The sequence below is a fragment of the Chiloscyllium plagiosum genome, unplaced genomic scaffold (genome assembly GCF_037043375.1).
Source record: "Chiloscyllium plagiosum isolate Xiang-an unplaced genomic scaffold, Cpla_swu_hap1 HiC_scaffold_20, whole genome shotgun sequence".
NCBI classification, from domain to species: Eukaryota; Metazoa; Chordata; class Chondrichthyes; order Orectolobiformes; family Hemiscylliidae; genus Chiloscyllium; species Chiloscyllium plagiosum.
The window spans coordinates 41,186,045-41,198,476 of NW_028270158.1; the positions used below are offsets into that span (position 1 = coordinate 41,186,045).

Consider the following 12,432-nt stretch of genomic DNA (forward strand, 5'->3'; position numbering starts at 1 on the left):
AAATCAGTGACAAATTCTTTATCGGTTTACAAATAAGGCAAATCTGATACTGGACCTTGGTTTGGTGAACAGTTGGGCTTTAGTCATGTGAACAATAGTTATGGCAGCTCACTCAAAATAACTACAAAACATAACAAGACCATGCAGCATACAATAAACCACCAGCCATATTTTCGATACTAAACAAACGCCGAAACAACTCTGAAAATATTGCACAGCATGTATAGAGAAGTGCACTCCATTTACTGGCTGGTGGCCAGAGTTAGCATAAAATCAGTGTCTCAAATGTATGATGATGTTGGTGATGAGTGACGATTGTTTATCAAGTGTTGATCAGTTGAACCTTAGTGAAACAGCTCAGTAGATAACTACAGCAGAAGCTGTCCTTGTGTGCTGTCAGATATTAAAAGAGCGAAAAAGAGTGGCAAGGCTAGCTCAGAATGCCTGTCCATCCTTTCAGCTGTGAAAATGTACACATATGCATATACTGTTACTGTATATTTTATTAATAAGGAAAACCTTCACAGTATTGATCAATTCTCTTTAGAAACAGACATCATCCACCTCAACAGCATTTACAGTCTGGCTGATTTTTGCAGGAGTGCCTGCATCACTGACAGGTTGTTGGCTCCTGTTAGCCAATGTCCACCATCAATTACAAGTGTTGCGCCAGTCACATATGATGCTGCCGGGCTTACAAGATAAAGCACACCGTGGGCTACTTCTGACTTTGTCCCAACTCGTTGCAGCGGAATAAGTTTATCCAGGCTTGCCACTGCCTTTGTCAAACCACCTGATGAGGGAACAGCCAGAAAGAGGATTAGGGGAAAAAAAAACACATTCTTATGTGCATGTGATCTGCCTGTTTTATGATACTGTTGACATTTACAGGTCTGATTATTAGAGCACTGGTCTCATTAGAGATACATAGTTCTTTACCCAATTTCCGAAAGCCTTCAGTTCCAGATATGGGTCCTGGTGCCAGATTATTAATGCGAATGTTATCAGGTCCCCATTCTGCTGCTAGATGTCTTGTCATTGCATCTGTAAAGCAAAGTGAGATATATTCAACAAACGACAATTATCATTTTCCCCAAGTCACAACAAGTAGGACTTCCCGATTCCACAGGGCAACAGCATAGGTTGCCTCTTCAACTATTAACTTTCATGTTGATACATTTCGACATCCACCTCTCACAGAAGCTAAGTGCATGGCTTAATTTAATGACATTGTCAATGCTACAAGCATAAACGGAAAGGTAAGAGAAATGTATTCCTGACTGGCAGGTGTGTGAGGGATGAACAATACCAGTAGGCTCTGCTTCTAGTGGTCTCCTTGTTTTTACAGAGAATTATAGCGACCTCTGTTCAAGAACACAAGTGATCATGTTAATTATTGTGGATTAAGTTAATTACATTGTGGTTCCATGCAGCAAGTAGAGATGGAGAAATGGAATTTGCACTTGTACTTTATCATGATCAAAGTCACTCGGTTTGACCATGTTGTCAAGAGAGATTTCCACATGGGGCTGTGGTATAACCCTTTTGGGGATACAATTAAGAGGTTTGCCTGTACCCTTTCTCTCATGCACTCTAAACATGCTTTAGCATTTGCTCAGTTTGAATTAAAAAATGTTCTATCCCTTATCCCAAAATTAGAGTTTAACATCAACATATATTGTAAATCAGCTCCCCCTAGAGGGACTGAATAGGAGAACCACAAAGTGTTAGCATCTTAACACTCATCTGGTGCATTGCTGCAGACACCAAAACAGATTCTATGAAGACCTTAAGAAATTAGAACAGGAGTGGCCATTTGGCATTTAAACTTGCTCTGTCAATCAATAGGATCATAGCTGACCTGACTTTACTCAAAGCGCAGCAGGTCAGGCAGCATCCAATGAACCGGAGAATCGACGTTTCGGACATAAGCCCTTATCAAGCAAGCTAAGGTAAAAAGGTAGGGAGGAGGGAATTGGGGGAGGGGTGTTGCGAATGTGATAGGTGGAAGGAGGTTAATAGTAGTGGTGCCAACTTAAGATCGATAGGTTGGTTGGTGCGGGTGTCCCAGAGGTGTTCTCTGAAACGTTCCGCAAGTAGGTGGCCTGTCTCCCCAATATAGAGGAAGCCACATCAACCCAACCACCCCGTGGCTCAACACTTCAACTCCCCCTCCCACTCCACTGAGGACGTGCAGGTCCTTGGACTCCTCCATCGCCAGACGATAGCAACACGACGGTTGGAGGAAGAGCGCCTCATCTTCCGCCTAGGAACCCTCCAACCACAAAAGGATGAACTCAGATTTCTCCAGTTTCCTCATTTCCCCTCCCCCCACCTTGTCTCACTCAAATCCCTCGAACTCAGCACTGCCTTCCTAACCTGCAATCTTCTTCCTGACCTCTCCGCCCCCACCCCCACTCTGGCCTATCACCCTCACCTTAACCTCCTTCCAACTATCGCATTCCCAACACCCCTCCCCCAAGTCCCTCCTCCCTACCTTTTATCTTAGCCTGCTTGGCACACCTTCCTCATTCCTGAAGGGCCTATGCCCGAAACATCGATTCTCCTGCTCCTTGGATGCTGCCTGACCTGCTGCGCTTTTCCAGCAACACATTTTTCAGCTCTGATCTCCAGCATCTGCAGTCCTCACTTTCTCCTAGCTGACTTTACTCATGTCTTTCCTGCCTTTTCCTTCATTTCACACTGATCAATAATGTATCTCAGTCTTAAATATACATAAAGACTCTGCCCCCACAGCTTTACGTGGCAAGGTATTCCAAAGACTCATAACACAGGGAAGAAATTCATCCTATCAGTCTTAAGTTGGCACCACTACTATTTTTTTAAAATTAATTCCATGTACAATAGAAAATAAGTCACATACACATTTTAAGTTTTGATAACAGCTAGATCTGTAATATTGGTCTTTGCATTTCAAATCTTAATTCAAGGTTCACTGCATGACTTTCCTGTGCTCAAATTGCCACAATCTTTACCCAACCCAGAGATCCATACTGAGAAGTGCCATCACTCCATTCCCTCCATATATAACCACAAGGGCAGCCTGGACAATGAGTGGGAAGGACATCATTAACAAATACAATCCAGTCCTTGCCCAGTTACATATAGAATTTCCAAATATTTCTGATTCATCATCACTTCACTGACATCAGGAGTGCGAAACCCAACGGTTTATTCACCCTGGGGAGAATATGTAAATCTGTTGCAATTTCTAAGCAATATCATTCCATGTTTAATGAAATGTCCAGCATCCTTAGAAATGCAAACGAACAACGCAACACTGGAATAAAAATAGATAATGTCAGAAGTTCATGTCATCTGAAAAACATTGTCATAACTTGCACCAGCAAACATGACTTTAATGAAGACATGAAACTGAATTTCAGCATACCTTTAAAAAGTACTTGGATGGACACTTGAAGTGTTGTAACATTCAATGTTATGGGCTTGTGCAAGAAGGTGGGACTAGCATAGGTAGCAGTATATTTTTGGTTGTACGACAGACTCAATGGGCCATAGAGCCTCTTCTGTACTTTATATTTCCATGATCCTCTTTCTGCAGCAATACTGTTTGTCCTTAACCAATAATACCATCCTTCATTTGTTCTTCCTCTCCTATCTTTTATAAACACATTCTAACCAGGAATGTTTGATGTCCAGACCTGCCTTTCCTCGATCCAATTAAAGCCATAGCTACAACACCATAATTTCATATGGGAGTCTGTACTCCTAACTCAAAACCTTATTTACAATAATTTATGCATTGCAATCCTGATTTCAACTGTTTTTTCATTTCAGGAATTTAACCTATTAACTTACTATTCACTATTATCTGTCTCTGTCTCTGCCAATTTTTGGGCATCAAGGGTATTTGATGTCCTGGGGAAAGAAAAGAAGAGGCAAAACGAAAAAAGGTGGGGAACCACTTTCAGCGTGGTGGTGAATAGCAACATAGGCACAATAGATTGTGACGTGGAATCAATTTGGATGGCTAGGAGGAATAACAAAGGAAAATTTGTCATGAATGAAGTCATAGTCGAGAGCAGGTCAGGCAGCAACCGAGTAGGAGAATCAACATTTCGGGCATAAACCCTTCTTTCCTGATGAAGGGCTTATGCCCGAAACATTGATTCTGCTGCTGCTCGGATAATGCCTGACCTGCTGTGTTTTTTCAGCACTATACTGTTGACTCTGATCGCCAGCGTCTGCAGTCCTCACTTTCTCCTACATGAATGAAGTCATCTATAGGTTCCCAAAGGCTTATCTTGTTATAGGGCAAAATAGGAATCCTGGAAATAATGGAGGGCATTTAAGGGCACCACAATTGTCATGGATGATTCTAATCTGTACATTGACTGGACAAATCAGAATAGCAATAGTTGGAAGACAATTTTGTAGAATCCATCAGGGATTGTTTCTTGGAGCAATAGATTGCACAATTTAGCTGAGAACAGACTATTTTAGGTCTAGTAATGTGTAAAGAGGTGGGATTAAGGAGAGATGCTAAGGATCTTTTGGGGGGTTGCAATCGCAGCCTGGTAAAGTCTGAGGGAGAGCAAATCAGATCGCAAACCAGTTTCCTCAACTTAAATAAGGACAATTACAGAGGTATGAAGACAGTCTAAAGCAGGCTGGGACAAAGAGAAAGTCAGTAAATAAGCAGACATTTAAGCAGATATTTCATAACGTTCAGCAAAAATGTATTTATTCCAGTCAAAAAGAAGGACTTGATGAGAAAGATGAACTGTCCATGGTTAACAAAGTGGTCAAGGAAAGTTTCAATCAAAAACTAAGATATAACAGCAGCAAAAACTTGTGATAGGTCAGAAGACTGAATTCTTTGAGGAACCAGTAACAGATGGCCAGACTGTAAAAAATGGATTATGAAAGTAAATTGGCAAGAATATAGAAACAACAGCACAGCCTCGATAGGTATCTAAGAAGAAAGACCAGCTAGAGTGAGTGTAGGACATTTGAAGGAAGCTACTCGGAAGTTGCTAATGGGGAATGGGGAAATGGAGGGTAATTAAACCAAGTAGAGGACACTACAAATATCACAAAGATATCAGATAAGCAAGGTGACATATACCCATCTAGGTGCCTTTTAAATGTTGTAATTGTACCTGTCTCCACTACTACCTCAGACAGCTCATTCCATACATGCACCATCCTTTGCATGAAGAAGTTGCCCCTTAGGTCCCTTTTAAATCTTTCCCCTTCCACCTTAAACCTATGCCCTATAGTTTTGAACTCCCCTATTCTGGGGAAAAGACCTTGACTATTCACTCTTTCTATATCCCTCATGATTTTATAAACCTTTATAAGGTCATCCCTCAGCCTCCAACACTCCAGTGAAAAATGCCCCAGCCAAATCAGCCTCTCCCGATAGCTCCAACCCTCCATCCCTGTGAATCCTTTCAAGATTAAGAACATCTTTCCACTAGTAGGGAGACCAGAACTGAATGCAGAAATCTAAAGGTGGCCTCATCAATGTCCTGTACAGCTGCAAAATGGTGTCCCAACTCCTATATACAATGCACTGACTAATGAAGGCAAGTGTGTCAAACACCTTCTTAATCACTCTGACTACCTGCGATTCTACTTTCAAAGAAGTATTTCTTGGGATATGTGTTTGCTGTGAGCCATGCACTATTTTCTTAAATGTCTGCACTGTTCCTCAACTATCTTTGCTGCTTGTTTCCCAGTCCAGTCCAGCCAACTATGCCCTGAATCCTTTGTTAGTGCCAGTCTTTAGGCTTAGCGCAGTTGATTCAGATTCATATTCCTCCTTCTCAAACTGAATGCTAAATTCTGTTTTGCTCTGGTGGTTTCCTAGGGGATTTTATATTCTGATATCATTTATTAAACCTACCTCATTACACATCACCAGAATCAAAACTGCAGAAATGTAGAGGCATATGTTCCAGTCTTGCACTGATAAGATTAAATGCACTGTTTATACTGGCATTTCCAATAGGAAGATAGTGCTCTCACTGATCTGGGCTCCCAGTACCCGCAGTACAACTTACCTATAGCAGCTTTTGCAGAACCAGCATGGACCTGCAGAATTTGTCCTCGGTAGCTCAGCGTAGCTGTAATGTTCACAATGATTCCTCCATGTTCCTACAGCAACAGAAGATTACTAAACCAAAATACAGTGTTCCACAGATGTCATGATTTCACAATTAAATTCCATATCACTTTCAATGTCAGTTTTCAGATGACATCTAGTTTGAATGTGATGAATTAAGTTTTTTAATGTTTCTTGATCTATACACTACTCTCATTGTCTCTGACGTAGATATGAAATTTAGGAGAGGAGTGTGCAACATCTCAAAAGAAGCCAATTAACTATTTTCTGTTGAACCCTCGGCCAGAATAGATATGCATTCCATTAGTCCTCACTGGTCCCAGTGAATTTCAAATACATGCCTTAGAGATGTGAGGGATAGAGGGTTTGCTTTCACACAAGAAAAGACAAAATTATTTATTTCTCACTTCTTTTTCATCATGACTTCTCTACATCTCATCCTCTGCTGAAACACGACCATTTTGACTGATGCACTTGCTCAGTGATTACTCTTTAGCCATGAGCTTGGACAGTTGTATGCACTGGAAGGCCGAGCACGAATATCGTTTACTTTCTCTCATGGATATAGAGAGACACAAGCCCAAAAGTAGCACTCCTATTGCTGCCCTTTTTCAGGATAAAAGAAAAGAAAAACAAGTTGGGCTTTTCCTGCTATGAGTGGCTTGCAGGTGAGTGATCACAAGAACTCTCCAAGATTGATTTAAATTAACAGGACTTGCAATTTCCCAGAGATGCAAGAGATATTTGTCTCCTCTGATAGGACCAGGAGATTGCTACCCAGACTCTCAGTTAAAGAAATGGGAAATTTAAAATTAACTAGACAAGTAAAATCCAGTTCTTTCACCAGTGTACAATTAACTCACCTTGAACCACTTCTGGTACAAGACTTTGCTGGTGTTAAAGGTTCCAATTGTATCTATCTCCAGGACAGTTTTGAAAGCATTGAATGACAGGCCACTGGCAGGACATAGGAAGTTACCTGCAGCACCTGGAAAAAGACAGGACAAACTAACAAGTAAACAACACTTTCACAGCAGAACCAGCTTTTAACAAACTTTCCTGTACACTGGATAGTTATAAGAATGACATTTAAAGCAGTGATTATACATGGAGTTGGCACTGGGTGCCCTATGGACCAAGAGGGTTCTGTGGATCAACAGCCTCCACTTGTAAGTAACAAGAAAGGTGAAGAAGTGTTGAGAAATTACCATTAATCAAGATATCAATTTTTGCAAATTTCTGTAGCGTCTCCTCCACAGCAGCATTGATGGTAACAGGTTGCCTGACATACAATGAGACTGGCAGACATCGTTGTCCAGTGGCTGCTGAGAGTTTCTTTGCAGACTGGATTAAAGAATGATATATCAGTTATTGCTGAATGCAGCACATACAGGCTTCAAAGCTATTTTCTGTGTGAATAGTTTGGATATGCAAGAATTCATGGGCTGCTGTGGTTTTATCAGATTAACACTCAATAAGTCTCAATATTTCAAATACACAATTCGGCCGAGGTCACCATGAAAGTCCTGCCTTCTCAACCACATCCCTCGCCTGCTGACTCTCAGGTTAAACTCACCACCAGTCATCTCTCTCTCCCTCTCTCTAAAGAAACAGAAGCTCTATAGTTCTTTGAGACTATGGTGACTTTACCTTAATCATATGAATTGGAATAGTTTCACCTCATACTGAATGAAACAACTTATGGAGGCAGCCATCTCAAACAAATAAGCTCAGAAGAATTATAATAATTTAGTGAAATTTAATGATCTTTGAGAATAGTAGTGGACTGAACCTCACTAACACTAATAATGGACTGAATCTTAATTTTGTTTCGAAACAGAAATAACCTCCAGCTATATCATCCCGTGACACAATAATTTTGCTGTAATGTCACAAAAGGTATCAAAGTTCCAGTACTTCTCATCGATTTATTTTTCATTTCACTGAAACTCGTAACTAAATTAGAGACTGTCCCTTAGTTTTAGAAACTGCTGTACCTCCATATGAACCGGAGGCTGATCAGCCCCTCCAGCCGCTCAACTGTTTAATTATTTTAAGGCTGATTTTCACATCAGTACAATTTATTTGCGTTTGCTCAATATTCCTTCAAATCTTCATCAAATAAAAATCTCAGTCTCAGTACTGAATGTGCCAATTGGCCCAGCATTTGGAGAGGGACTTCCAGATTTCTAATATCCATGAAGAATTGTTTCCTGGCATTGTTCCTGAATGGCTTAAGTATAACATACATCCTGTTTCTGATCTCTCCACTAGCGGAAGTTGAATAATTTTATTCTTTTAAACATTTTGATTAGTTCACACCTCAATCTTCACAAGCAAAGCACAGGAATGCACTGTACTCACAAAATGAATTGTAAATAAGATGCTTTCAGCTGGGTTTTTTTTAAACTAAAAAAGATGAAATGAGGAAACAAAACTCATAACTGACAATAGTAATATGCAGACAGCAATAGTCCTGGATTAAAATATACAATATCAGACTTCATCTTCTTCCCATTTTAATATCTGCCTTTTAGGATGAGCATTAGGGCAACAGAGGCTGAAAAATAATATTGTGGGGATTAACATAATTTAAAACAGAACATCACTTAAATATATTACTTCACTCTGCTTTTAATTATCAACGCAAGGTCTGGGCTACCTACTGCTTGTACTCGCTCCATGCTCCTGCTCGCAATAACAGTCTGACATCCATGCCTGTAAAAATAAACAATAATTAAAACTTTGTTACAAAATAAAAGGGTCAAAAATTGATGTCCAGTTTGCACTGATCTCAGTTGGGGATTCACCATAACTTCACACACTTGATCGTGGAATAACCAAGCAGGTCCATATCTTTCTGAAAATGTTATATTCGACCAACATAGCAAAAGATGCTGCTAGACCTGCTGTTTCTCCAGCATTTCTGTTCTTACTCGTATTTATTATGTTCTTAATGTGCATAAATCATATACACAGCTGGCTAAAAGGCCTTATCTCTTGGTTGCTACACAGAAAGCAAGTCTCCTTCTTTCTACCAATATTCAAAATTGTCAGCTACTGATTGAATGGCCTGTAAATCATGGGCAGGCTCTTGTGACAGTGATAACATCCCTGCCTCTGAAGCCAGGAGGCACCCTGAACAACTCACCCTGAACAACTTCTCTTTCCAATCCTCCCACTTCCTCCAAACCAAAGTAGCAGCCATGGGCACCCGCATGGGCCCCAGCTATGCCTGCTTCTGCATAGGATATGTGGAACAGTCCATCTTCCACAGCTACACTGGCACCACCCCCCACCTTTTCCTCCGCTACATCGATGACTGTATCGGCACTGCCTCGTGCTCCCACGAGGAGGTTGAACAGTTCATCCACTTTACCAACACCTTCCAACCCGACCTCAAATTCACCTGGACCGTCTCAGACTCCTCCCTCCCCTTCCTAGACCTCTCCATTTCTATCTCGGGCGACCAAATCAACACGGACATTTACTATAAACCAACCGACTCCCACAGCTACCTAGACTACACCTCCTCCCACCCTGCCCCCTGTAAAAACACCATCCCATCAGTCAAATCCCTTGAACTCAGCACCGCCTTCCTAACCTGCAATCTTCTTCCTGACCTCTCCGCCCCCACCCACTCCGGCCTATCACCCTCACCTTGACCTCCTTCCACCTATCGCGTTTCCAATGCCCCACCCCCAAGTTCCTCCTCCCTACCTTTTATCTTAGCCTGCTGGACACACTTTCCTCATTCCTGAAGGGCTTATGCCCGAAACGTCGATTCTCCTGCTCCTTGGATGCTGCCTGACCTGCTGCGCTTTTCCAGCAACACATTTTCAGCTCTGATCTCCAGCATCTGCAGTCCTCACTTTCTCCTCTGAAGCCAGGAGGTCTAGTTTCAAGTCCCTCCTGCTTTAGAAGTATCATAACATTCCTGAACAGGTTGTTTTTTTTAAAAAAGCCCATAAATCTTGTATATTGGGAAATAATTTGGTTTCAACATCCTTGATCGTAGAATCATAGAGGAAGTTGCTCACTGATAATAGAATAGCTATGGCCTAACTGAATGGTGGAACAGCTCAAAGGCTGTATTGCTCCTTTTTTAACTATCCATTGCAAAATGGTGCACTTTTTGTTAAATAAATAGATCCTTATCACGTATACAGTTTCCAGAAGCTCATGAAGTTTTGTGCAAGTACTTGCGACTTCTCATTCTGCAGCTGCTGCCCTACCTCATCAGTATCTCTGCAATTCGGAATCCAATGCCAGACCCTCCTCCGGTGATGAATGCCACTTTGTCCCTATTCAGATATGCAAGAGGTAAACATCAATAGCTATGTATTACTTTATTAAAATCAGGAAGTACAATGACACCTCCCATCACAACAGTTCTGTCGGGTGCAAGAGAAAATCCTCCTAGGGTAAATGAAGTGTACGAAAATCTCTGTTCCCAGGTACATTTACTAAAAAAAAGTCCTTTAAATATAACGTACTGTCACTAGCCCCAAATTACCCACTGAAAATATAAAACGGCTTACTTCAGCATGTCATCTCTGAATATATAGGAATAGTTCAACAAACAATCATCTGTGTCCACTTCCTGAGGGCTGCTGCTCGTCGCAGACATGATCGTTTCTCAGGAATCGGTTTAAATCTTCGTCCTATCTCTTTTTGTGGGAAGGGGGAAGAAGCTCCTACACAGACTCCAAAGATAGACTTCTCACAAACTGGAGAGAGAATTTCCGGACAGTGAGCCCTTCGGACTCTTAACGAAGATCCTAAAACAGAATCAGATACACGGAGTCAAATTCCTTTTCAGAGCCCTGGTCACAAGATCAAAATCCCAGAACAACGCACCAACACAGAGACGGCTCTCATCAACCACAACCATTCCTGATGAAAGGCTTACGCCCGAAACGTCGATTTTCCTACCCCTCGGATGCTGCCCTGACCTGTTGTGCTTTTGCAGCAACACACTCTCGACTCTAAGGTCCAGCATCTGCAGTTCTCACTTTCCCCTCACAACCAACACCATCCAAAACCCCAGACAACAATAAGCATGCGCCGCCGACATGCTGATGACGGGAAAAACTACATTTCCCACAATGCCATTTAGACGGGTTAACCCTCGTATATTCTCGACTATGGTCGGCAATTCACGGCATCGCGAGGCGTCGCTTCCGCTTCTCGCCGGTTGTTACGGCAACTGCAAGTACGCTGAAAGCACTGTTGAATCGAAGCTAACAGCAGGAAAAACGTGCAGGAGGACGGCCAACACCGGTTGTTCTCCAGGTAATGCCGCTTTCAGTCACACTTGAGACGAGGGGAGGCACTATTTTTTTCAAGTGGATAATGCGGAGTTGTAGTTACAGGTAGGCCGCAACCTGGGGGCACAGCACTAGCTGAGTCGTGTGATGTGCCAGTTGGATTGGAAAATTTCAACGTCAGGGCCGGATATTCGGGTTCATCAATCGGAAAAATCTCTCGGACCAACCTGAAAACAGGTAGCACCCGAAACACAACACCCTCTTCCCACTCTATCACTAAAATGCTGACAGCGGAGATGGTGCAAATCTGAAAGAAAAACAGAAAATGCTGGAATTACTCAGCAAGTGAGGCAGCATCTGTGGAGCATAAAAACAGACCATCGACCCGAAGTCTATCATCAGAATTGAGGAGAAAGTGAGGACTGCAGATGCTGGAGATCAGAGCTGAAAATGTGTTGCTGGAAAATGTGTTGCTGTTGCAGCAGGTCAGGCAGCATCCAAGGAGCAGGAGAATCGACGTTTCGGGCATAAGCCCTTCTTCAGGAATGAGGTAAGTGTGTCAAGCAGGCTAAGATAAAAGGTAGGGAGGAGGGACTTGGGGGAAGGGCGTTGGAAATGCGATAGGTGGAAGGAGGTCAAGGTGAGGGTGATAGGTGAGAGTGGGGGTGGGGGTGGAGAGGTCAGGAAGAAGATTGCAGGTTAGGAAGGCGGTGCTGAGTTCAAGGGATTTGACTGAGACAGGTGGGGGAGGGGAAATGAGGAAACTGGAGAAATCTGAGTTCATCCTTTTGTGGTTGAAGGGTTCCTAGGCGGAAGATGAGGCGCTCTTCCTCCAACTGTCGTGTTGCTATGGTCTGGCGATGGAGGAGTCCAAGGACCTGCATGTCCTTGGTGGAGTGGGAGGGGGAGTTGAAGTGTTGAGCCACGGGGTAGTTGGGTTGGTTGGTATGGGTGTCCCAGAGGTGTTCTCTGAAACGTTCCGCAAGTAGGCAGCCTGTCTCCCCAATATAGAGGAGGCCACATCAACCCAACCACCCCGTGGCTCAACAC

At 42.5% G+C, this 12,432-nt stretch overlaps 2 protein-coding genes across 6 annotated transcripts in view; one reads left to right on the forward strand and one right to left on the reverse strand.

Moving 5' to 3' along the window:
* Positions 1-485: 485 nt before the first annotated feature.
* Positions 486-11,360, reverse strand: decr2 (2,4-dienoyl CoA reductase 2, peroxisomal). Of its 3 annotated transcripts, none has more exons than XM_043711519.2 (9): positions 11,068-11,360; positions 10,654-10,893; positions 10,348-10,416; positions 8,779-8,830; positions 7,321-7,456; positions 6,976-7,100; positions 6,051-6,144; positions 940-1,044; positions 486-793 (listed from the first exon to the last, which is right to left on the reverse strand). In XM_043711519.2, exons 2-9 carry the CDS (start codon positions 10,740-10,742, stop codon positions 576-578), a joined length of 888 nt encoding a protein of 295 aa, XP_043567454.1. In that variant the 5' UTR covers positions 10,743-10,893; positions 11,068-11,360; the 3' UTR covers positions 486-575. The 3 variants fall into 3 exon arrangements, with proteins under 3 accessions (XP_043567454.1, XP_087853990.1, XP_087853991.1); XM_087997864.1 differs by having other exon boundaries at positions 11,048-11,360; XM_087997865.1 differs by having other exon boundaries at positions 10,973-11,360.
* Positions 11,276-12,432, forward strand: part of ift140 (intraflagellar transport 140 homolog (Chlamydomonas)) — a 144,778-nt gene continuing 143,621 nt past the window's right edge. The window contains exon 1 of one of the 3 annotated variants that reach the window (XM_043711518.2): positions 11,276-11,407. The gene's annotated coding sequence lies outside the window, so the exon portion shown is untranslated. Of the gene's footprint in view, positions 11,620-11,909; positions 11,933-12,432 lie in introns of those variants that run through there. The other 2 variants (XM_043711517.2, XM_087997859.1) reach the window with 2 other exon arrangements.